At 33.1% G+C, this 27,323-nt stretch overlaps 1 protein-coding gene, 1 long non-coding RNA gene, 2 other non-coding genes and 1 pseudogene across 10 annotated transcripts; 1 reads left to right on the top strand and 4 right to left on the bottom strand.

Annotated features, from left to right (window-relative positions):
- Positions 1-8,354: 8,354 nt before the first annotated feature.
- LOC145134527 (uncharacterized) lies at positions 8,355-10,599 on the bottom strand. 6 transcript variants are annotated; one of them, XR_013719199.1, is made up of 6 exons: positions 10,098-10,599; positions 9,927-9,966; positions 9,469-9,842; positions 9,127-9,259; positions 8,804-8,953; positions 8,355-8,654 (listed from the first exon to the last, which is right to left on the bottom strand). It is a non-coding gene; the product is annotated as an uncharacterized LOC145134527 (long non-coding RNA). The 6 variants fall into 6 exon arrangements; XR_013719200.1 differs by having other exon boundaries at positions 9,176-9,259; XR_013719198.1 differs by having other exon boundaries at positions 8,804-9,259; positions 9,469-9,542; positions 9,639-9,842.
- A 1,181-nt stretch (positions 10,600-11,780) lies between these two features.
- On the bottom strand, positions 11,781-11,881 carry LOC145135186 (U6 spliceosomal RNA). The gene has a single exon (XR_013719652.1). It is a non-coding gene; the product is annotated as a U6 spliceosomal RNA (small nuclear RNA).
- Positions 11,882-18,717: 6,836 nt separating this feature from the next.
- LOC145135184 (U6 spliceosomal RNA) lies at positions 18,718-18,820 on the bottom strand. Its single transcript, XR_013719650.1, has one exon. It is a non-coding gene; the product is annotated as a U6 spliceosomal RNA (small nuclear RNA).
- Positions 18,821-21,113: 2,293 nt separating this feature from the next.
- LOC145129722 (putative 26S proteasome non-ATPase regulatory subunit 3) lies at positions 21,114-24,927 on the bottom strand (annotated as a pseudogene). Its single transcript, XR_013717631.1, has 9 exons — positions 24,790-24,927; positions 23,635-23,727; positions 23,232-23,425; positions 22,824-22,958; positions 22,615-22,751; positions 22,450-22,504; positions 22,202-22,312; positions 21,811-22,053; positions 21,114-21,568 (listed from the first exon to the last, which is right to left on the bottom strand). The product of XR_013717631.1 is annotated as a putative 26S proteasome non-ATPase regulatory subunit 3 (transcript).
- On the top strand, positions 24,906-26,705 carry LOC145129723 (uncharacterized). Its single transcript, XM_079064500.1, has 2 exons — positions 24,906-26,145; positions 26,391-26,705. Exons 1-2 carry the CDS (start codon positions 24,906-24,908, stop codon positions 26,423-26,425), a joined length of 1,275 nt encoding a protein of 424 aa, XP_078920626.1. The 3' UTR covers positions 26,426-26,705.
- The last annotated feature ends 618 nt before the right edge of the window (positions 26,706-27,323 follow it).

Here is a 27,323-nt window from a genome sequence, read left to right as displayed (position 1 = left end):
GTTTACAGTCAAACATAAAACTGTACATTCATGCCATAATCTTGATGAATGCAATCATGCCTGCACAATATCTGAACGATTTCCTCTTTGTATTACTGGAAGAATTTGTCAAAAGTCACCTCCAAATACAATGGTCTTGCCTCCAAATGGTTTATCATTGCTCTTAGGAAGGATAATATCTCTAAGTGTCCTATCAACTGCTTCGAAACAATGACGATGCATCATTGGAGCTTCGTCCCAAATTATAAGGCTCGCTTTGTTCAACAGGGCAGCTACATCGTTACCTGGCGTAATAGAACAAAACGGTTTCTCATTCAAGTTAATTGGTATATGAAATCTTGAATGCGCTATCCTACCACCAGAAAGAAAAATCGTCAATGATAAATGTCAAATAATCATAACTGCTAAATTTATTCTAGTTTTTCCATTTTTGGAATCTTAAGGGTATGAGGAGCAACACCATCTTTTGAGGAAGACCATTCAAACGATTCAGTGGTGGTAATAATCTCAATAGGGCGTTTCAGTGAAGTAGTTGTCGGTGTCACCGCATCAAGATCAACAACATTAATATTGTCACCTTCAACAGAAACACTCTTTTCCTGTATCAAATTAATAAAACAATGTTAATTAACAACATTAATGTTGTCACCGCATCAAGAATAAATGTTTATTAACAATGTTAAAATTCTAAATTATATGAATTTAATTTTACCTTAATAGACTTGTTGATAGGAGTACCATCAGAATGAATATTGTTTTCTTCGTATGCAGGTGAATGTTGAAAACTGCACCAACTACAAGTTCATCATCAGCCATCTTATGAACGGTGTAGGCGTGATAATTGTTCTCGAGATTAAACTTTGAAATCTGAACTTTAAAAACAAACTTCCTATTAAGCATCGTATTAAACTCATCGGGGATCTTTTGGCGTCCTTGATCCTAAAGAATATTATTATAAAACATGTGAGTAGTTAATAAATCCCGATTAAAATAAAATGCAATAACAATATACAGTTAACTTGTCGTGTGTACAAATTAATAGAATACTATAATATAACGCGACCTTTGATATATTTTCCATCAACCAATGATTACCGCGGTGAATAAGATCTTTAACATGACGGTCAAACAATACAAAAGAAGCAGACCCAGTTTCATCTTGAACATGTATTACAACCCTTACCCTAAATATTATTGTATGATACCTTAATGGACAATGAAATAAAAATTGAAACATTGTAATAAAGATTCATGAGACAAGAAGTTTACAAATGTAAAATTATGAACTTACTTGCCGAATACATCAAAAACTCCTCCGCAACCATTATAATTAAATGGTTCACCATCACTATCATCACCATTTGTAGTTACCCTTTTTGAACAGTCACGGCAATAAAAAGAATATCATCCTTCCTCCAAATCGAAACCGATTATTGTAGCAATGATAGACAAACCAATTTCCTGATTGGTAAAAATACACACACATATATATATATATATATATATATATATATATATATATACACACACACACAAACACACATTAAAAAAATTGTTATATATAATGGAAAAATATGAATAATATTAAGTATACCTCATTGTAATCTAGAATATCATCAATGTTTTTGATTTGAAAACGGAGGTAGTAGTCTTCTGGCTTGGCCACAACAGTTTCTGTGTTAAGTTGTGTAGTATTAATGGAAGACTCAACATTCAAATCGATATCAGCAATGCTACATATAAGAAGGAAAAATGAAGAAGATCAACAATAATAATAATTATTGATTAAGAATAAGGAAAAATAAAACAATAAATAATTATATCATAGTCATCAAATACATACGCCTTTTTAAATTCTGAAAATATGATGCATATCATCATTAATATGCAATCTCGACCCAAATAAACAGTTACCGACTTGTGGCTGACTTATAAATAGCAATTGAAGTAATAGATTATTTCATATTATAAATAAAATATTAATGTAATGAGCATAGAAATCTAAAAATAATTATTCTTACCACCCCAAGTCTTGAGCTTTACCATACGTAGGAGGATGATCACAAGAGAATTTTCATTTTGATGTTCAGATATGTAGTTGTTCAACTTCAATGCAAAACCATCCCACAAAGCAACTTGCATTTTCCTACGACTATAATTGATTGTTTGGGTTATATGAATAAAATATTAAACATGATAAATTAATGAAAAATAAAGAAAAGTACCTCAGATCTTGTGCAACAATACTCATTAGCCTTGTTTCCCTTGCATTCTCCTTAATCACTCTCATGGGTTCAGTAGATACAACTTGACCAATAAAATCTACAAAAAGTAAATTTGAATCAATTATTATAATATAAATTGGTTAAAAAAATATATAATATAATAAATGCAAAACAGTTAAGGGAAAAAAGCTCACCAAATGCAACACGAGTGTCAAAATTTCTAGCTGTCAGATCATGAAATTGTGGTTGTTTTGTAGAAATTTATCTTATGCTTGTGAGCAACCAACATGTAATCTCCTTCGTTTCTGGCCATGCCAAAGTTAGTGATTTGCCTTATAGCTCCTTCCAGGAGGGCTTGAAATGCATTTATGAGATTTTTTTTGGTTGTTGCATGTATTCTAGTGACCTGTAGGTGATAAAGAATATTATTATATGAAACAAAAATAAAACATAAGTTTTTTTCATATTATTTTGATCTTACCTCCTGGTCCATCAAAATGATGTCAAACCTGCTGACCATGTTTGGGTTGTTTTTGTATGTGTGTTTCCAAATCATGACAACTTGAACACGAATATTACATGATTCTTTAGAGGCATCTATGTCAGCCAGCTTATCAATGACGATTTCACTGTCACTGTTATGTGCAATTTCGCTTGTGCTCTGAGAAATAGAAAAGTATTAGAGATAATTATGAGATATAGTGAAAAAAGTAATTCAAAGATTCATAAGGTTTTTGTTTAATGTAAATATGATGTTGTTCAATTAACATAGACATTTTTGCTTGGCATACTTAACCATGAAAAAAACAAAAATAAACATTAATTGTATTTTGCAAAATAATAGTTGGTTGCAATTATAAATTAACAGAAATATGATGGTATCAAATCAAAACATACATAGTATGTTTACATATTTCACAGAAAACAACAAAGCAAAAAAAATGAGTATGAACACTTATCATATAGAAGGCTGTAGAAAGGAAGACGTATTGATAAACAATGAAATGCGTACCTTTTTGCCTTTGATTAACCAAGCTAACAATTGTTTACTGCTATAGAAGGATGTAGAAAGGAAGAAGTATTGATTTAGTATCGTGAATATCAATATAAACGAAGATGTAAAAACATAGATAAAACACAATAAAAACCCACCTTTTGCAGGAGCGTGGAAGGAAAAATAAAAATGGGTTTTGGCAGAATACGCCATATATATGTATTGAATCCAAGTTGGTTTTGGAGGGATAAGATAAAAGTCATTTTTATCTTATCCCTTAAATGTTGAATTTCAAAATGTAGTTAGGATAGATAATGTAGAACATTTTAGGATTACTTTTTAAAATTTAAAATTTGGATAATGTTGATGGTTAGTTAAGTTCCCGTCTTTGGTGGCTGATTTTTCGATTTGAATATGGGAAGTAGTTATGCTAGATGGGAATAAATAGTGAATTGTTTTGTTAGGATGACATCACCTGAAATATTAAGAACGATCTAAGGGTTGAAATCAATCAAAGAAATCCAAGAGCTTGAAATGCATTTATGAGATTTTTTTGATTGTTGCATGTATTCTAGTGCCCTGTAGGTGATAAAAAATATTATTATATGAAACAAAAATAAAACATAAGTTTTTTTCATATTATTTTAATCTTACCTCCTGGTCTATTAAAATCATGTCCAAGTTGCTGACCATGTTTGGGTTGTTTTTGTATGTCTGTTTCCAAATCATGACAACTTGAACACGAATATTCCATGATTCTTTGGAGGCATCTATGTCAGCCAGCTTATTAATGACGATTTCACTGTCACTGTTATGTGTCATTTTGCTTGTGCTCTGAGAAATAGAAAAGTATTAGAGATAATTATGAGATATAGTGAAAAAGGTAATTCAAAGATTCACAAGGTTTTTGTTTAATGTAAATATGATGTTGTTCAATTAACACAGACATTCGTGGTTGGCATACTTAACCATGAAAAAAACAAAAAGAAACATTAATTGTATTTTGCAAAATAATAGTTGGCTGCAATTATGGATTAATGGAAGTAGGATGGTATCAAATCAAAACATGCATAGTATGTTGATATATTTCACAGAAAACAACAAAGCAAAAAATAATGAGTATGAACACTTATCATATAGAAGGCTGTAGAAAGGAAGACGTATTGATAAACGATGAAATGCGTACCTTTTTGCCTTTGATTAACCAAGCTAACAATTGTTTACTGTTATAGAAGGGTGTAGAAAGGAAGAAATATTTATTTAGTATCGTGAATATCAATATAAACGAAGATGTAAAAACATAGATAAAACACAATAAAAACCTACCTTTGCACGAGCGTGGAAGGAAAAATTAAAATGGGTTTTGGCGGAATATGTCATATATGTATTGAATCCAAGTTGGTTTTGGAGGGATAAGATAAAAGTCATTTTTATCTTATCCCTTAAATGTTGAATTTCAAAATGTAGTTAGGATAGATAATGTAGAACATTTTAGGATTATTTTCTAAAATTTAAAATTTGGATAATGTTGATGGTTAGTTAAGTTCCCGTCTTTGGTGGTTGATTTTTCGATTTGAATATGGGAAGTAGTTATGATAGACGGAAATAAATAGTGAATTGTTTTGTTAGGATGACATCACCAGAAATATTAAGAACGATCTAAGGGTTGAAATCAATCAAAGAAAGCCAAGGGCTTGAAATGTATTTATGAGATTTTTTTATTGTTGCATGTATTCTAGTGCCATGTAGGTGATAAAGAATATTATTATATGAAACAAAAATAAAACATAAGTTTTTTCATATTATTTTAATCTTATCTTCTGGTCTATTAAAATCATGTCCAAGCTGCTGACCATGTACGGTTTGTTTTTGTATGTCTGTTTCCAAATCATGACAACTTGAACACGAATATTCCATGATTCTTCAGAGGCATCTATGTCAGCCAGCTTATCAATGACGATTTTACTGTCACTGTTATGTGTCATTTCGCTTGTGCTATGAGAAATAGAAAAGTATTAGAGATAATTATGAGATATAGTGAAAAAAGTAATTCAAAGATTCACAAGGTTTTTGTTTAATGTAAATATAATGTTGTTCAATTAACATAGACATTCTTGGTTGGCATACTTAACCATGAAAAAAAAAACAAAAAAAAACATTAATTGTATTTTGCAAAATAATAGTTGGCTGCAATTATGGATTAATGGAAGTAGGATGGTATCAAATCAAAACATACATAGTATATTGATATATTTCACAGAAAACAACAAAGCAAAAAAAAATAAGTATGAACACTTATCATATAGAAGGCTGTAGAAAGGAAGAAGTATTGATAAACAATGAAATGCGTACCTTTTTGCCTTTGATTAACCAATCTAACAATTCTTTACTGCTATAGAAGGCTATAGAAAGGAAGAAGTATTGATTTATTATCGTGAATATCAATATAAATGAAGATGTAAAAACGTAGATAAAACACAATAAAATCCCACCTTTTGCAGGAGCGTGGAAGGAAAAACAAAAATGAGTTTTGGCGGAATATGTCATATATATGTATTGAATCCAAGTTGGTTTTGGAGGGATAAGATAAAAGTCATTTTTATCTTATCCCTTAAATGTTGAATTTCAAAATGTAGTTAGGTTAGATAATGTAGAACATTTTAGGATTATTTTTTAAAATTTAAAATTTGGATAATGTTGATGGTTAGGTTAGTTCCCGTCTTTTGGTGGCTGATTTTTCGATTTGAACATGGGAAATAGTTATGATAGATGAAAATAAATAGTGAATTGTTTTGTTAGGATGACATCACCAGAAATATTAAGAACGATCTAAGGGTTGAAATCAATCAAAGAAATCAAATGGCTTGAAATGCATTTATGAGATTTTTTTTGATTGTTGCATGTATTTTAGTGCCCTGTAGGTGATAAAGAATATTATTTTATGAAACAAAAATAAAAGATAAGTTTTTTCATATTATTTTAATCTTACCTCCTAGTCTATTAAAATCATGTCTAAGCTGCTGACCATGTTTGGGTTGTTTTTTTATGTCTGTTTCCAAATCATGACAACTTGAACACGAATATTCCATGATTCTTTGGAGGCATCTATGTCAGCCAATGCCACCCCCAAGGTGGTGGTGGTGGTTTCGAATGAAGAGAAGGAAAAGAAAGGTTTTTTTTAATCCAACACTTACTTGAGTAGAAATCGACACCACCAAGCGCCCTTCTCTTCCTCGTCGATCTCAACTTCCTTCCTCCTTTTTCCCTTCCTTTCCGATCAAACTCCTTTCTCCCTCGCGTTTTCTCTATGTTTGGCCGCCAAAAACCCCAAACACGTACACACAAAACTAATATTTAGTTTTTGGACTTTTAGAGTTGAATTAATACAAGGGCACATGTATTCAAGGAGTGGACATAAAAATTTCACAGCCCAAAACAGATTTCGTGGGTCTCATGGCTGTGATTTTCGAGTTTTCATATTTTACCCTTAAGTTTGCCATAATGGCGCTATTAGTCCCTCAATGTAATTTTTCTTGCAATAGAAGGTTTTAACTTTGACCCCCTTTTAGTCCCTTATTTGAAATATGATTCTAATTCTCTCAAATAATCATTTCTTATTTATTTATTTATTTATTTTCATTATTATTAATTATCATTAAACTTATTTAATTATTTGTGTTTATAATTATATCTTTATATTAAATAATTAAACGGAAAACGGGGCGTTACAACTCTCCCTCATTTAAATCAGACTTCGTCCTCGAAGTCACCGCTAGTAAACAACCCTGAAGTCACCGCCCGCAAACAACCCTGGATAATGTATTCACGTATCCATATTCTGCTCCCAGGTTCATTCGGAACCTTACAAGGTTATCACTAAACTTCTATTAACCTACCTTCTTTGTTATGCAAAATCTTTTCCTTCCTCTCCAGAATAACCACCGCCCTTCCAACGTAATTAAGCCGCACGAAATTCTGAAATCCTTCAAATGAAACCACTGCTTTTTTACTCACCATACATTTTCGAAACTGAGACACATAACAAAGTGTTGTGAATCCACCTCAATTCATCTGACAGTTCTAATAGATATGATACCTTTTTCACTCGAACAAAACCTTGGAGGTTTTTCATCTTCTTAAACTTAATGATTTAATCATTTCTTTAATATCTTCTAATTTATCATCTTTATTTTCGGTAGATGTTGTAGGTTGATTTTCCGAGATAGAGGATTTACCTATTATGGTTGAAATTGGAGGTTCTATTATTGAATTTCTTTTTATTAAAGGCGTAATTATTATTGGTTGAAAATTAGCTTCATTAAATATTCTATTATTAGTCATATTTGGTGATTCAAGGGATAATAAAGGGGTAAATAATTTATCAATACAAATTCTATCTTCTGTTTTAAATGTAATACTATGATGAGAATTTGTTAACGCATAATTTATTTGATATGTAATAGTAAACGGATGATTACCTTTTAACATTAAATTTTGTGTTAATAATTTATATCGTACGGTAATACTATTACTTAAATTTTCATCTTTAAGCCTAGTTGAATATTGATATTAAATTTTATTTTTCCTTCAATTAGATTACATTTTCCTTTTGGAATAATACTTTCTTGATCATTAATTATACGATTATCTCTAATTTCTAATTCTAATGGAGTATCTAAATCATTAAAAGTACTTTTTAAAATTACTTGAATTGTTGATATATGAATATAAGCAATTTTTATTCTATATACTTCTTTAATATTAGATAATCGATTTCTTATTTGTTGTTTATTTATAATGGGTATAATAATATTTCTTTGAGTTGATTCTATACGAATATGTTCTTCTCTTATAATTTTTCCATAATATATTATATTTTTTCTAGAAAATAAATTTTATAACGTGTGATACTTAAAATTATGTTTTTCTGATAATGTAAAATTTGTTTTTCGTATAGCATCTTTATTAATATTGTTTTTATTTATTAGAGCATCAAATGTGTATCCAAATTCATTTTCTTCGTTATTAATAATTATTGGTGAATTTTCTATTTCTTGAGACATAATTAACAAACTAGAAGGAATTTGGTTGTGCCGTTGGCGCTGGTTTGAATAATGTTTGGAAACAAAAAGCTAGAAATAATTTATTGGAAATGGCATTAAAAGTTATATAAATAGAATTTGTTTACGTTGTAATTATCCATTACGTTCCATGATAGAATGAAAAAGAAAAAGAAAAAAAAAACATTTACTTAGTAAACAACGAAAAATTAACAAAACACGGAGAACGGAATGGTCTATTCCATTCCATTTGGCAACGAAATGAACAATTCCATTCCTACCTTCATTCCGTCATAACAAAAAAGATGTACTTATGCATATATCATGGTCTCTTATATGTAAAAGGCCACCACTGCACGTGCCCTCATACCTTCCCTGCAAGGGGAAAAGCATAGAAATAGAGGCCAAGATCATTATTTCACTTTAAAGTAGCACAAAGGGATGGCTTCCGCATGGGGTAATTTAACCATTTAACATAATTACAGATCCAATTCCTTCGACCAGGAAAATCAAGACATATTTACCTTAGAGTCCGATATGTAACAACATTCGGTTGAAGTTCATCTGTCTTCATCCTTCTAAAGCACTTCTCAGCTCGTTCCATGTCAGATGTATTCACATATGTCCACAACATACTTGTGTATCTCAAAGTGCTTCCATTGCTTTCCATGTACCTGTTGTCGAATCACATCAACCAATTTCAAAATAAATTTAACTTCCAATTAATTAGTCTCAATTAAATAAATCAGGTGAAATTTTGTTGTTCTACAAGTCAGTGTATTTCATCAAGTAAAGAAGTTTTGATCAAAAATTACGGAGAAGATACTGATTTGTATGTGATATTTACGATTAGAAAATGAAGGAAGAATAAAGGTACTGTCGGCACAACAATCTACCGTCGTGGAGAAAACCAAACATGAAACAAAATCAATAGGTGGACAAAAATCAGAGAAAGAGGAAATCAACAATCCATTCAGGACCTGAAAATATACATATACTATTAGACATTTACACAAACACACACAGATAGAGATATAAAAAAGATTAGTTGTGATGAAAAAGAAAAATTAAAGAAGCATACAGTTCAAACAAACCTTTGATTATATGTTAAAAAATGTCACCATTCTTTTTGCAAATATAACTTTCGGTTCAAACTAACGTTTGACTATATGTTAAACAAAAAGATTACCTGACATCCTCTAATTTCTTCAACCCTCTTTTCTTGAGATATTACTGCCTCACAACTTTTATGAAAAAGAAAAACTAAAGAAGCATACAGTTGAGTATGAAAAAAAACAAAATAAAAAGATCCATAATAGATGAATATTACAATAATTATAGAAAAAGCTGGATTGAAACCTTAAAGCTCCAACGTCAGCATCTTACAACACACTGGCTCTCCTAATCCGCGCCTCTATTAAAAAAAAAAGTTGAGTCGGGCATTTTATCGAACACCTGGTGCGCAAAACGAAATACAATTACAAGTAATAACAAATTCTTTGAACAATGTATCAGTTCCTGTTTGGACATTCCAATTTTCGTTTCTCTACAACATAGATGGACCTATAATTCAAAAATGTATTTCTTTATATCAAGATAGGTTAAAAATAAAAATACAGAAGAGGGGGAAGGCATGAGGAGGCTTACGTGATCTGCTTTCTCTCTCAGACCTTCTTTTTTTCAAATCCTGCCAAAACAAAATCCAAATTATAACATGTTCAATATCTTCAAATTTACTGGAAAAAGTGGAAATAGAGTGTAATTAGGTTTTAAGAAAAGAAAATTAGTGAATTTATAAAAGTTATGAGAGAAAGGTACCTGACAAGGTATACGATAGGGGTTATGGTAGCCTCGCCACCGGTGTTACAGACACGTCGGACACAAGCTCCATGGTCGGGTCCGTCAGGTCTATTGTAGCAAGGTTTGGAGACGACACTTTTTCGGCCGCAGTCGAAAAATTTTCGAAAATTTTCTAAAATTTTTATTTTTTCTATTATCGTGCGACCCTAACTTTCCCGTGCAACCCCTACTGTGAAATCCTGCATCTGCCCTGCGTTCCATCAGCAGCTAATCGAAGCTCAGAACGATATGGTCAGATTTCAGACAACGGATTTTGTTATTGGGTAAAAGAGAGGTAGTGAAGCAGCAATCCGTATGGCGGTCGTCCAGATTTTGTAGAGCGATGAAAAACGAAATTAGAAGGACGGAAGTAAGAAGGGATCAAGAAGGAATAGAGTTAAAAGGAAAGCAGGAGAAGGCATCCCATCCCATTGGAAGGCGATGACGGTGAGTCCAAGAAGAGGCGGTGGGATATGCTGAATTATTAAAATGAGGGCACAAATAAAACTTTCGTGGTCAAATTGTGAATCCAAGAAGTCGTGTGGCCAACCTCTGAACTCCCAAACTTTCCTGTTCACCAACCCTTTTAATAATTGATATATATATATATATATATATATATATATATATATATATATATATATATATATATATATATATATATATATATATATATATATATATATATATATATATATATGGAACAGTTCAAATAAAAACAGTAAATAGTGTGAGAACGTAAAAACACTTTTTTATGTTATTATTCTGCAATGAATTTTGTATCGACAACTTTATGTCATTATTCAGCAAAGAATAAACGAATAGTTAAAGGTTAAAATTAAAATTAGAATTTATTACAAAAATACACATATATAAGTTTATAATAGAATAATAACATTGTAATGAATATATGACTAATCGAAAGTTAATATTTATATTAGAATTACTTCAACAATACACATATACAAAATTCATTACAGAATAATAACATAAACATAGTGTTTTTACGTTCTCACACTATTTACTGTTTTTATTTGAACTTACTTCTATATATATATATATATATATATATATATATATATATATATATATATATATATATATATATATATATATATATATATATATATATATATATATATATATATATATATATAAATTAGTTTTGTTATCTTATCTTCAATATTTTTTATTTGTTCTTGTTGCCAATTTATACTATTATCTACTATATGTATTGCTTCAATATTAGATATAGTATTAATTAGTGATATGTTAGAATTTGCTTTTAAATTAAAAAAAAAATAATTGTTTTATTGTTTTACGAAAAAAAAATAATTCTAGTTTATTAAAATTAAGACTTGGAAAACTCATGATTTTAATTTTAAGAAAACGATAGTTTTAGTTTTAGTTTTGTTTTCTATCAAAGTTATGATTAAAAATCATAGATTTGAATAAGACGTTGATAGGTGTGATTGCTTTTAATATTAAACTTATGATGACGATGCATGACAAATAATGATGAGAATTCATAATAAGAACTATACCTTGCTCTAAAATTAATAGATTTAGGATGGATTTGATGGTTATACCTGAATGATGCGTAGAATTGATCATGATATAATTCATAACCGACACTACTACCGACACTTTTTAAATAATTACAAATAATAATTACAATTCGATTTGTGCGTGTCATCCTTGCGCAGGGGCCATGTTAATCTTATCTGTATCGTTCCAATTTTATCAGATGTCCGCGAAGGGACGAACTATACTCGAAGGCGAAGCAATATAAACTCAAAAGGATAGTGTACAAACCACCGATGTGGGAGGCCACGACATTGATTCAATTAGACGATAGTTAAAGTATTTGGTTGTAAGCCCTAATTTTGATTGTCTACTTTTAGTTATGAAGATGGTGAAATCCTATTAGGCACCAAACCTACCAGATGACTCCTATTCATTTTAAGATATATTTGTTGAACAAAAATTATAATTTATAATTATTTAAAGATTTTTTTTTTAAAACTAATTTAGCTTATTTGATCTGTTTTTGCTTTCTATTAATTTGTCAATATGGTCCCTAATCAAAATTGTAATATGGATACATTTGTTTATAAATAAATTAAGGCTTTCTCATGTTTATTGTTCACCTTTTCTCATTAAAATAAAGGGAAAATGACACATATAACCCACCAACTTTTTAGGGTTGACTCATTCAGTCTCTAATGTTATTTATGTGTCTTTTAAGAGAACAAAGTTGGTTGTGTCGGGTCTAAAATGTCTTTTTTAAGAAAACGAATGGGTAACCCGGTTACCCTTATGACAGCTCACATATTTTTACATTTTAATAATTAAAAATAATAAGAGGGGCCCACAAATCTCTCTCTCTCTCTCTCTCTCTTTAATTTGGATCTGAAAGTCAAACCTCTCCAACAAGCCTGTGCAGTAAGTTGCTTTTGTCACTTGACCAGAAGTGTTATACACAAATGGATGAAACTTGTTCAAATCCTTGTTTGCATCTTCCTTGGACTAACCACGCCCACCACCATTTTCATGTGATATTGTATTGACTTACATAAGATGACACATCCCTCTAAATCCTCACAACCTTAGTCCTGAAATACCACCATTAGCACCACCTCTCCACCACTATGAACCACCAGCAATAATCATCAAATCACACCATAAACCCACAATACAATCTCCCACTATTACAGTTAAGAACCACCACCAGGTCCCTCCTTCCCTTTCCTGTTTCAACAATCGATCACCAACCTCCACCCTTCCCCTTGGACCGTGACTAGCAGCCACCAAGGACTACCCACAGCCACCATCGAGCTGCTGCTAAGGAATTCCGACAACCAACCATCGCCTCCGTTCCTTCCCTCTTTTCTATTGACCGAAGCAAGAAGACCCATCAGTGGGGGATGCCACCCACTGCCGACGCAAAACACCACTCCAACCACCCTCGTCCATCTGTTTTGTCAAACAAACATCAACCAAACACCCCGCTGCTGCTACAGTGAGATCAGATGCACCGTAGGCGTCACAAGGTTCCATGGAAGTTGTTGAAAAGGGATTCACCGGAGGTGAAGAAAAGGGTTTTCGTGTGCCTTGAACCCAGCTGTTTACACCATGACCCTTGTCACGCGCTTGGAGATCTCGTCGGGATGAAAAATCACTTTCGGAGGAAACACAACAATAATAAGCTGTGGGTTTGTGAGAAATGCTCAAAGGGTTACGCTGTACAATCTGATTACATACTTCTGGAGAAAATGCACATGAATCGAACTGAAAATTGAGTTATGTCAAAGTAACCGATGATCATAGCTCAAAAGTTGAGAGAGAGAGAGATGGGTGGTGCCCAAGTTTGATTTATCTATTAGACAAAATTGCAAAAATGGTCCCTGTGGTATGCATTTTTTTGGGGTTTCAGTCCAAACCTCGACTCTTTTGGATTCATAGTCCTTTTGGTCTAGTTTGTACGTAGAAATGGTCCCTCGACTTAACTTCCGTTAAGTTATTGTTGTTAACCCCCTCATGTGCATCTCACATGAGGGTATATTTGTCTTTTCACATATAAATGACCATTTTTGCACCTAAAAATATATATCTTTTTTTTTAAATAAAAATTAATACCTATTTATTTATTTTAATAATTAAAAAAAAAGTCTCTCTCTCTCTCTCTCTCTCTCTCTCTCTCTCTCTCTCTCCCTCTCTCTCTCTCTCTCATCTTCCTCACTCTATCTTCCCGTTTCTTCTTCCCAAACACAATTGTTGAAGAAGCATCACCCAAAATCCCCTGTCGAGCATCAAACAAACAAACACACCCTTGGATGGCTGTTTCCGGTGAGATCAAGAGGAGCTATAACCCTTTCGATGAATACAATCGATGTTCAACACCTACGCAACCCTCCTACAGTCGAAAAAGCACAACCCCAAACACCCCACCTCAATCGTTGTTGTTGCAGCTGCTCTGATTCCCTTCCGAATCGTTGCTATCGATGACGAGAAAGAAACCACGATGAGACTCACCGGGGAGCAGCCTCGCCCCCTCCTTCAGTTATTCATTGCATCTTCCCCCTTTCGCATCTTTCCTTACTGAAGTTGCTGTTGAGGCAATGGGTCGACATCCACGGAGACTAACGACACAATTACCCCACCCATCTTCTCTCAACACACACCCAATTACCCCACCCATCTTCTTTCTTCTTGTTTCTCACCTGCACACACGATCACAAAAAAACCCCTTTTTTTGAGTTCCAGTTCCAGTTGTCAAATTTCAACTCATGTTAATTGGGTATTATGTAAGCTTTAAAGAAGACAAACTTTCCAGGCGAATAGGTGATGACGAAGACGAAGATTTTCAAAACAAAATCAGAGCTGATAACCCTCCCCTTTCTTCTCTGTTTACCTAGGTTCCAAATCGAAGCTTGATTTGTCTCTATTTGCAAATCGAACCATGGACCCACTCGAACCCAGATTTTTAATATTTGCTTCCTGGTTGATTTTTAATTTCAGAACTTGATTTTTGGTTTTTGAACTTGATTTTCTGGTTGAAGCTGAATGTTCAATTCTCTAATTGAAGTTGATTTTCGATTTCATAAGTTCAAATACAACCCACCATCGCAGGTTTGGTTTTCTGTATTTTGGGTGGAGAGAGAGAGAGAGAGAGAGAGAGAGAGAAACTTTTTTTATTTTTTAATTATTAAAATAAATAATTAGGTATTAATTTTTATTTTAAAAAAAAAGATATATTTTTTAGGTGCAAAAATGGTCATTTATATGTGAAAAGACAAATATACCCTCATGTGAGATGCACATGAGGGGGTTAACAGCAATAACTTAACGGAAGTTAAGTCGAGGGACCATTTCTACGTACAAAGTAGGCCAAAAGGACCATGAATCCAAAAAAGTCGAGGTTTGGACTAAAACCCCAAAAAAATGCATACCACAGGGACCATTTTTGCAATTTTGTCTATCTATTATCCAAACCGGCTAAAACAAGTAAATAGTCTAAAAGAACAGGTTACCCACAACTTAGTTTCTTTATAAAGTCATAAAAAAATTTTAGTGACTAAAAGGGTAAACCCTAAAAAGTTCGTAGGCTATATGTATCATTTTCCCTAAAATAAATCATGCTTGTTGTACATGAAAAACAATATAGAAAAATTAAATATGTTTTATCTATTGACCTCAAATCCTTCAATTCTTGTAAACTATAATCCTTTTGATGTTTTCACAGCACTTAATAATATGTAATAAAAAGCCATCTTAAAAACAAGGTAAAATTAAAAAAACCAAAAGCAGCCACACACTTTGTAGTAAGAAGTATGCACTGTTTGTCATGGTTAAACAAACAATAACCAAAAAATTAGGTCACATACCAAACTTAAAATCTTAAATGGTTCATTTTATGCTTTTAGTGTGAAAACAATCGTTTCGACAATATCGAATTGTATATATAAAGCTATATTAAATTTCTAATACAACAACAAAACCAAAAAAAATCTCATAAATTTTTGTAAGAGATGGGAGATTACAAGGACGACCTACATCCAAGGGTGAAAATGCTTCTTTCATATGCTCCCTTTAAAATTAAAACACGAGCCAACAAAGGAACAAAGGAAGATAAGAAAATAACATGCAATAAGCAACCATGCCTCCACTGCTAGGTAGCTAGGGTGTTCGCTACACCGAGGTTGCACACAAGGGGGGTGACTAAGGAAATGGGGGCACAATAGCATAAACCGGAAAAAAGGATGATCCCATTCGTAAATATAAGGGAACAGACTATAATGACTTATTAAGAAAAAAAAAGTGAAAAAAAAACCACATTGTAATCGAAAGAAATGAAAATATGATGCAATAATCAACAAATAAATAACCGTAGGTTACTATTTCTTGCATTTAGCCTACAAGATAATAGCCCAAACATAAGACCTTAAAAAGTACAGTTTTTACATGTTCCAAAACAACAATATCATCCAAATAAAATAAAAAATAAACAACAATTAAGTCTCCTTTTCAAAATAAAGATCCTAATAAGAAAAAAAAATTGATAATACAATGCCACAAGGGGAATGCACCTCTAGAATTAGTAGTGATTTGAGGTTTATTTGTTGAATAAATTACCGCTATCAGAATATAAGAATTTCAATAAGATGTGAAATGGGCTAAAAAGGCGAGAATTAAATTTAAGAAATAGCAATAGACTTTATTATATTTGTTGACATAATAACATCCTAAATTTCATTTACACTTTGAGAAATGTATCCGACTATATATATAGCAATGTCGTTACCAAATACAAGTAGATTTTTCTTGTTATTACTTGTTTAACCATGCTTTGATAAGAAAAACAAATTGAAAATATGATGCAATATAAAGAAACAAAAGTAGAAGACGTTGATGTTGTGGAGTCACACAATTAAGTTGTTGGTTCAATTGGTTGAGAATTTACTCAGCTAAATTATGCGAGTATTTTGATAGTCTTGTTTGGGTAGCACCTATCGACTGTTGCAGCAGCATCCCTCTCTTGTAAATTTGAAAAGAGACATTAAGCGGATGGTGAATGGGGTAAAGGACTCCAACAACATAACATCAAAATCAAATCCACTTTTAACTATCGTTGTTATAATATAACTACTTTGGATGGTGATTTATTTCTTACATTCATGTGTTGCATCAATTGTTAGTGCATTGTATCTAGATTCTGTCTTGTTTGCATGATGTGTATGACATTGTGGTGATTAGAGAACATTCTATTAAAATAATTCTTTTTTAACTTTCACATTATATAATTTCATAAACTTCCAGATTCAATCCCTCAATAGTCCTTCAAGATCCGACCATTAGCACTTTCAACTTCCTCTTTTTATCTTCTGCGACAATCAACTTCCTCTTTGCAAATTAACCTTTATTGTCGTTGCTTGTTACAATACACACAAAAACACTAAATATGTTATTGAGTAGGCGATTTTAGGCATTTCTCAAATGATACAAAATGGTTATAAAGCTTACAATACCTCAAATTAGCATGTATTAATATTTGTTTTGCGTAGTACAATGATTAATTGGCAATGAAACCTTGAGTAAGATTGTTATAGATTTCATTCACTCCATAGTACAATGAAACCTTGAACACACTCCCTGAAATGACGAATTATATCCTATACTTCTCAAGTCCGCATAATATGTTTCAGTTGCAAGTTTTGGCTTACTAACTTAAGTTCTAAAATAAGAAAACTGCTAGAAATAGCAATGTGCTATTCCTTTTTTTTAACAATATGGGCAATGTACTTTAATTAATAGCAACATACCTATGAATTTCTACCCATTATTGCAAAAAAATAATAATAAAAAAATAAAAACTTGGTAATGCTTAAATTCCAATTTGCTATTTGTAATGCCACATAAGCAAAAAAAAAGTCAAAAGGCAATTAGTTACCATTTCTCCAGGTTGAAAATCGCTACAATCAATGTTGTAAAAATCCCAACTAAAAGATTAATCTCATCAGTCATCATGGTAATTATTGCAAAGACTGTAGATTATGCACTTGATTTTACCCATGTCAATCCATATCAAGTCAACAGGACCATCCAAAAAGTAGGTAGAATAAGATAGGACAATGTAGTGACTCACTCTCAATCTATTGTTTGTGTAAAAGACATGAATGCCCTTTCAGAGTCATCCTCTTTATTAACTTATATAGACAAAGCTTGTCTGGTCCAGACCTTTCCCATGTAACAGAGGAACCCTTGCTGCACTACAACTACAACTTAACCTTATGTCATCTTAATTAGTTGACTCACTTAAGTTTTAAAGTTCATGAAAGATGGTAGATTATTAAATTGATGTACATAACCCTCCTAAAAGTTATCATGTGTGTTTACTGCACTAATAAACTAACAACTCATACTTTTGTCCCCTTTTCATACAAAATTAACCTACCTTCACTAACTAACAGCTTAACACAGAGACTTGTCAGTAAACATCATGCATACCTTCATCATTGATTGATGCTGCTATCATGTTGCTGTTGTTGCTATGAAGACGAAAAAAAAAACTCTTATAAACTTCCAACCTCTATCGTTAAGGAGTGAATGATGTGTCTAACCTATCATATCACATTTGTAGCTTTATTCCAAACTAACCATAATACTTATTGAAATACCAAAGAAAACCATTAAAGTATATTAAAGCATGCAACTTTAGACAGTTTGTGATTGTTAATTGCTATTAAACACACATGATACATCCAGAACTTGCACCAGTTCCAATTAAGAAGAAAGGAAACCAACAGAAGCTATTGAAGACACTACATCCAACAGAAAAAGAAAAACCCTCATCTCGACCTCTAAAGACCAAAGTTGTATAATAAATTTGATGCCTGATTATTAATTGATTCTACCCAGACTATTCAGACAGGGAGCTTAAGACAATTCATCTACATTCATTAGCAATGTATCATAGCGTTTGTCATTTTAATCCATATAGGCTTCATGAATTGCAGCAAATAACGAGAAATCAATAAGTTCTTTAGCGAGATAAGCAAAAAATTAGCATTAAATCTAACAGGAATTCCGTTAGCGGTAAAAAAATTTGGACCATTTCCCGATTTGTGCGTGTCATCCTTGCGCAGGGGCCATGATAATCTTCTCTATATCTTTCCAATTTTATCGGATGTCCCCGAAGGGACGAAAAATTATCGAAGGCGTAGCAATATAAACCCAATAGCTTTCGTTGGAGCCACCGATGTGGGAAGCCATGGCATTGCATTGCTTCAATCAAACAATACTTCTGTATTTGTTTATAAACCCTCATTTTTAGTGTTGTCTTGGTTCTACATCAAAAGTTGAACACATCGAAGCGATATAAGTCCTCCAATACATTCTGGATAGAACGGACCTAGTAAGAAACAATGACTATTTCGATTTCCAAATAAAAATAGGTAAATTGTTGTTTTAGATTTTAATAAAAATCACCATATTAAAAATCATTATAAATCTACCCTAATAAATAATAATAATTTTGTCACATGCTCTTTTCTCCTTCATTTTGACATTTGTCATTTTCTAGATTTTTTTTGAATTATTTAATATCCACTTGTCATTTTTATAGTTTTTTTATTTTTTATTCAAATCTCACCTATTAAATGCCACCTCATATTAATTAATTTTATAAATATATTCATTAATGTACATAATAATTTTCTATTTTTGAATTCCTCTTTCTATTAATATATTGATTAATATATATGTATATTAATGTAGATACCATTTGTGAATTCATATTAATTAATTTTATTAGTATAGATTAATTAAGACCAAATTACATAAATAGTTCATGCGGTTTACAAAAAGGTCACACTCAATCGTTACTTATTTTTTTATGAACATGGTCTTTGTGGTTACCAAAACTTTCTTTTAATAAACCCGCGTAATACATGGGTTTCACACCTAGTTTATTTATTAAAACAACACAGAATGCTATTTTTTTAACATATGATGTTTATTCAAAGTTATTTTAGACAATATTTGACATATTTTATAGCTTACTTGACGAATCATTCTTTTTATTTTATACATGCGATTCATTAATGAAAAATATAATTTGAATATATTAACCTTTAAATAAATTGATCAAAATTACCAACATACTAAAATAAATGATTACTCGTTATGACTCACTATCTTTATTTTTCCTATTCAAAATAAAACATTCTTGTTATAAAATCACAATACTAGATAATTTAATGAGTTCGCATCATTCAAGTTTTCTTTATTTATCTAAAATCCTTCCATTCTTCCAAACTATAATCCTTCCATTATTCCTTGTGGGAGTTAGGCTAGACCCGAGGACCTTGTTATGCATATTAACGCAGATACCGATATGAGAATCGAAGGTGACTTGTGGTTCGAACGCTCATAGTGGGCTAATTCATTATAGCCCCTCAACTTAAAAGGAACCTTAAAGCGTCCCTTCAAAATGGTGAGTGTTTTTTTTTTAAGTTTTGGAATGTTTATTATGATAAGTCGTTGATTGTGAGAACGGGTATGTCATGTTTTTCGAAAATTATCACTTCCAAAATAAAAGAGTTCCAATGAAATGTGATAAAATGCGAGAAATAGCAACATAAATTCATTTATTTGTTTATTCTGACATCCGACTTTCATTTCATCATGTACAACGTCGTAGTTTAGAAAGTCAGCAATGTCAATCAAATACAAGGCAATTCTCATTACTATAATTGGGTAAAAAAATTTAAATATGTCCCAATATGGAAAAAAGTTGAAAGAACAATGCTATAATTGGATACATTTTTTGAGGTAATATGTCTTTAAGAAAGAAAAAAAATGAAAGTACAACAAAAGAAATGAAATTAGAAAACTATAATAACCAAATAAATGAAAATGTGTTGCTGCTTTTTGCATTTAGCTTACGAGATAAATCTCACAACACTCGATCATGAGATCATATCCTAAAAATTCAACATTTAAGAATATAATTTTAACATCTTCGAAAACAACAAATTACAATCGAAATGAAACTTACTTTGATTTATTTGTTTATTATAACACCCTACTCTCATTTATTCCTATGCATCAATGTACTTTAAAGAATCTATCAAGTATAAGAATTTCAATCAAATGCAAAACAATGTTCATTTCTAAAATCATGTAGATTTTTTTTTAAAATACAAAATACAACGTCTAAATAAGATAAAAAGTTGCAAGTTCAGTATTGTAGTAAGAAGTAATGAAACTAGGACACTAAAAAAGCCAATAAATGAAACTACTTTGTTGTTTCTTACGTTTAGCCCAAAAGGTAATCTAAAATAAGAGATGAGGCCAATAACACAAGATCATAGAGAAAACATAAGACCTCTAGAAATACAATTTTAACATGTTTGAAAACAACAACCTACTTTCATTTATTTATTTATTATAGCATTGTACTTTGAAATTTTTTCTAATTATAACAATGTTATCTAAATATAAAACAATTTTTTATTTATGTTTCAAAACATAATATTCTAATAAGAAAACATGTTACTCTTCTAAGAAGAGTCTTGGGCACGTACAGCCTGATTATGTATATTCAAGCAGAAGGCAATTCTAGAATTAAAAGCAATTTGTGGTTCGTTTGTTGAATAGATGTCTCCTGTTTCCTTAGAAACCATCCATCCGTTTGAATGATCCAACATGGCATCGATGGCACCATCACGGATGGCTTTTGACACGATGCTCTCCACATCAGCAATTAATGGATTCAGTCGGAGCTTGGTTGCCACGTCAGCAAGAGAGATGCTGATGTGGCGGAGTCTGTTTCTTATGACGTTGTGGCGGAGTCTTACGATTAAGTTGTTGGTTCGGTCGGAGGTGAAAGTGGTGGAGAATTTCTCGGCGACAGTTTTCAATAGGTCCAGAGCTCCAATTCTAACCGCCTGAGAAAGAAAGGAAGGAATTAGAGATTCCATGGAATGCAATGGCATGTTTGGTTCGCGGGATTTGGAATTCGAGATTCCGTTCCATGACATGTTCGGTTCCCAAATGAACAAATCTAGCTTTGTCAATTTCCATGCTTTATGGATTTTACCATTCAAAGTCAAAGTCAAAAGTCAGAATTGGGATAGTTAGTTAGTTAGTTACAACTGAACTGGGGTTTGTTAAAGTGAAGTGAACTTACATTTGTGAGGTCAAAGTAAGGCCTCAATGCATTCTTCATGCCTTTTTGCGTAAAAACATTTCGTTCAGGAATCTCTCCAAGAAGTAGACGAACAATGATGGCCCACTTGTTGCATTGAACTCGGAAACCAAGGGATCTCTCCACAGGGGCTTTTCGGGCAGCTTGGAGAAGAGATTCCTTTGCATCTGTGTATTCTAGTTGAATCGTTCTAATTTTACCCAGGTAAAACAGGTAACGACAAAACTGTAAAAAAATACAAATATCGAATATAAAATAATGAAATGCTCCTGTATATCAAATATCGAACCCTCCATATGAAGCAAACATCAAACCTTTTAGCAAATGGAACCTTTGAAAGGATGAATTGATGATTTATCAAATGAAGAATTACCTGGCGATTTGAATGACCTTAAAAAGGTGGTGCCTTTGATCTAAACTTCTCTGCTTGATCATACAAATTGTAATGAAGGTAATTGTGAAGTATCAAGTTTAGGAGTCTTTCCTGCACATCACACAACACAAAATGATTCACCAGAAACATTGATTATAATAATATTACTAATAATACAAATAACAATAACAGATAAATAAACTAATAATAATGATAGCTAGTCACAGTAACAAAATTGAGAAACAAACCTGCCCCAATTCATCATGATGCAACCTAGCAACCCGGTGCAAAACAAGGAGATTACTGCATGTAAACATCATCATCATCATCTTAATCAAGTCGGATAAATTGATAAAGAAAAAGTGATCACAATCTAGTTGATAATTGAAAAACATAACCCTTTTGTCACTCACCCACGAATTTCAGAGAGACTGTTGCTAAGTTCATGACAAAGAGAGTAATAGAAGTAGAGTCTGGATGCCAGAACATCAACTGTTCTTCTGTTCATGTTTTTCAAACTGGCAATGCCTGCTGAAGAACAAGCCTTAGCCTGCATAATATGAAGGTGAGTTGACCAATTGACCAATTGCCAAGATGAAGTAATCTAAACATATATGCTCACCTCAGTGTACTTTTTCTGATCAATTAGGAATATCAGCACAAAGAAGTAGCAGTAGATCTCCATCTCATGGGAGTGATTAACAGTACCTTGAGTTGCAGATGATGCAGTATCAACTTCCATCTCATGAGCGTCATCCTATAATATATCAAACCAAATGAAAATGTTTATGTCATTTAGATCATTTTGTTTTCAATTTCACCAACAAGTATTTGAAATCAAGTTCCACATTACTATGGGCTGTACATTGCAAATATATAACATAGTGTCAAGGAAATTCACGAAAGAGATGCTTAATTATGTGCCTCCTAGCTTTTTCCACGTTTGCTACATCATTAACGCTAGAATAGATGACTAATTGAATGGAAGTTTATTAAACATCGAGATTCACAAAGCCAAAAAGTAACCTACCTTTGGAAGAGATGAAATTAAACGAGAGTGTGCTTCCGATCCAGGTGTAAGGGCAAAATTAAGGAACGGATAGATCACAGAAACTTTTAACCGCCATCTTAACGCGATTGTAATGCTAACGGCTCTCAAAATCCAACGAACTTTACCAGTGTAAGCTCCGCTCTCAATCAGTTCAACAACTCTTTTTTTAAAATCTGAAAGCCAATTTTCACATGATTTCCATGAAGAATTCGAAATTTCAACTCTAATCAGTAAATAAAAACAAACGATGTTGGTAGAGTAAACGCACACATTTTATAACATCAATTGTTCCGCAACAAAGAAATTAAATCAAGTTCATCTAGAAACGAACTGTATAATCAAACAAAACAATCATCGGAATCAAAATTACAGAGATTCTTACGCTGTAAAATGCCATGAGACATAGATGAAAGAGAGCTAGAAGGCGACGCCGGAACCTGTTGCTCTTTCATTCCAGCATCTTGCGTCATTTTTCCTGTAAATTGCAACAGAATCACACCATACAGAATCGACAATCACAAATACAAAACAATAAAATTCTGTTCAGTCATGAATCTAAATTTCTAAGTGAAAACAATCGATGACAATGCTTAATTTGAAAACTTTGGATGGATCAATCGACTGAATAGTACTTTGGCGGGCCAAATGTTTTAAGTATTTAGTTCCATTTTGAAATAGTGCACTTAGATACTATCCAATACAGAAAACGTCAGTTTCAACCCTCTTAGTATAACAAGCTATCAGGTTCAGTCCATACAACTTTGGTGTATATAAATGGAGTGGATTTTTTTTTGGGATATTCACCAAAATAAACACTTTCTCTCATTGCAGATAACAATCCGACCATCCTTTTGAGAAGTTTTTAAAATAAACATTATCTTCAAAACTTAGTTTTGAAATAGTTTTTTTTGACAAAATTGCAAAAATGGTCCCTATGGTATGCATTTTTTTGGGGTTTTAGTCCAAATCACGACTTTTTTGGCTTCGTGGTCCTTTTGGACTAGTTTGTATGTGAAAATAGTGCCTCCGAAAATTGAAATGACTATAATACCCTTGGGATATTTAATTTTCATTTTTCTTTCATTTTTTTAAAAAATTTAATATTTACTCTCTCTCTCTCTCTCTCTCTCTCTCTCTCTCAATTTTTAATCTTCCCAACTATGGATTTGGCATCAAGATCCCGTTCACACAACCCTGGAGAACCTCCAGGTCAATCGCTGCCTAGAGTTGAGCTACCCAAACCCATCGCCGTTATGTGCTTGTTCACCGAAACAACCTTGGGGAAACATACAAGGAGAACGGTGGCTCTGTATCAAATGAAATCGCAAACGAAACATCAACGTCCTTTTGCCCTTTTGCTTCTGAATATTGTTAACGTAGCCTTATTAGTTTATTTATGTTTCATTATTATGGCCAGCCCATGTGTGCTGTGGCCCATTTTCTATACCTATGTACACTTTGTATATATATATTGTTTCATTGAATGAGAGAGGGTTACGGGAAATTCTATCAATAACATGGTATCAGAGCGTATTACCTTATTACCCTTCAACCCTAAGTCGACATCTCATTCCTTGTTGACTGTTTGATCTCTCATCTTCATTCTTTCTCTATCTGTCTTCGTTTCTTCTTCTCCTCATCTTGTCTCTACCCATGAATGACAAGCCTTCATCAACAATCAATATCAAGCACGCAGTTCCCTTTGTTCTGGACTTGGATCAGATGAACTATGACATTTGGAGAGGATTATTTGAACATCACTGTATTGGGTATGGTGTAGATGACCATCTTCAGCCTCCTGTCACTGCATCAGGCGATAAAGATAAAGAGAAAACTGCTGAAGCATCTTCTGCTGCGAAAACTTCTTGGCTTCGTGTGGACTCCATCGTGAGATCATGGTTATATGGTACACTCTCCGTACCTCTTCTCAACATGATTTTCAAGAAGCAGGCAACAACCTATGAAGTTTGGGAAAATCTTGAAAGGGTTTTTCGTGATAACAAAGCATCCAAGATCATTCAGTTAGATCGAGAACTCAAAAACATCTCTCTTGGTAATTCTTCCATCACAGATTACTGTAACAGAATCAAATCTATTGTTGATCAATTAGAACACATGGATGCTAAAGTTTCTGAAACTAACCTTGTCGCATACATGGTTAATGGCATGTCTTCCAAGTTCCGGTATATCGCAATTAACCTCCGACACCGTGAACCACCTCCATCGTTCTGGGATGCTAGATCCATCCTATTATGTGAAGAACAACAAATGATTCAAGATGAAAAACGTGATTCTGTAATCACTCATGCCGACAATTCGTCATCCCCCCATGCCCTAACTGTGCAGACCTCCTCAAACAACCCTTCTTCATGGCAGCAGAACAACACCGGTGGCAGGGGTGGCTACCGTGGGGGTCGCAATGGCCGCCGTGGTGGCCGAGGTGGAGGACGCTTCGGCGGGAGAAGCAATGGCGGTGGGCAGTCTCATGGCGGTGGCCGGAATCACACTCTCTCTAGTGCGAATCAAGCTCTCGGCGGCAGTACCTTTCCCTTCGATAATCAGCGTCCTCGTCAAGGAACTTGGGTCTGGACCTACACTCCCCACTTTACTAATGGACCCAACTCCCATGGAATATTGCCAAGCCCAAATGATCATTTCCCTCACACAAGTGGGCCACGATCTCAGCCAGCCCATTCGAATACAAATCAACAGCATCAATTTTTTTCGCCGGCCCAACAGTTATCTTCTCAACCACATGCCTATTCCACTCAAACCCAATATTCGGAGCCCACTCCTCTTCCGCAAATGTTTAATACCATGACGTTGAACGACCCGGGGCAAGCCGATTGGTACATGGACACTGGGGCTACCTCACATCTTCACTCGAATGCAGGTATACTTAAGTCTGTTTCAGATAAATCCAGTAATTTTTCATTTGTCTTAGTTGGTGATGGATCCTTCATACCTGTAACAAAAATGGGACACACTACCCTTCCGCTTCCCAATCCCTATCGCACTTTAACTCTTCGAAACGTTTTAATTACTCCTTCTATTATTAAAAATCTGATTTATGTTCGTCGTTTTGTACGTGAAAATAATTGTTCTATTGAATTTGACTCTTTTGGGTTTGTTGTGAAGGATTTTCGCACCAAACAAATTCTCATCCGATGTGATAGCACTGGGGCTCTTTATCCTGTCACTTCTTCAAATTCTCAAGCTTTCGTCTCCCTTGCTCCGTCTGTTTGGCATCAACGTCTTGGTCATCCTGGTCAACATGTCATGAAGCACCTGGTTCAGAATCGTTTTATTTCATGTTCTCCTAATAAAGACTCGACTTTGTGTCATGCATGTCAATTGGGTAAACAAGTCAAATTACCATTTAGCGCTTCTAGTTCTGTTTCTCAGTTTCCGTTTGAATTAATTCATTCTGATGTATGGACATCTCCCATTGACAGTTTGAGTGGTATTAAATATTATGTTATTTTTTTAGATGATTTTTCTCATTATGTTTGGGTTTATCCTATCCGTTCCAAATCTGATGTGTTTCACAAATTCGTGCAATTTAAAAATTTTGTTCATAACCATTTTCAAACAACCATAAAGTCTTTTCAATGTGACAATGGTAGTGAGTACGACAATCATAAAATTTACACCCTTTTTTCTCAAAACGGCATTCGTTTTCGTTTTTCATGTCCTTACACCTCTCAACAAAACGGAAAAGCCGAACGCATGCTACGCACCTTAAATAATACCAGTCGTACTCTTTTGTTCCATGCTCGGCTTCTTCCCACATTCTGGACTGAAGCCCTCCATATGGCTGCTCATCTCCTTAATATCCTTCCTTCTACTACTCTCCACAATGTCACTCCGTTCTATAAACTATATAATAAGCACCCCTCCTATGATCACCTTTGTGTATTTGGATGTCTTTGTTATCCTCATATCAATGCCTCTCATAAAATTGACTCGCGCTCAACTCCATGCATCTTTCTTGGGTATCCTATCCATCATAGAGGATACCGTTGTCTTAACCTTGACACCAATAAGATCATCATCTCCCGTCATGTTGTC

The sequence above is a fragment of the Lactuca virosa genome, chromosome 8, assembly GCF_052849685.1.
Source record: "Lactuca virosa cultivar CGN04683 chromosome 8, Lactuca_virosa_CGN04683_v6, whole genome shotgun sequence".
Lineage (NCBI taxonomy): Eukaryota > Viridiplantae > Streptophyta > Magnoliopsida > Asterales > Asteraceae > Lactuca > Lactuca virosa.
Note: the sequence above shows the minus strand (reverse complement) of the source record. Positions and strands in the feature narration are given on the sequence as shown.

Excerpts from the sequence above, each read along its gene's own strand:
- LOC145129723 (XM_079064500.1), top strand. The coding sequence starts at position 24,906 with ATGAATGACAAGCCTTCATCAACAATCAATATCAAGCACGCAGTTCCC. Across the intron at positions 26,146-26,390 it reads ACATCTTCACTCGAATGCAG|GATTTTCGCACCAAACAAAT; the intron begins GTATACTTAAGT and ends TTTGTTGTGAAG.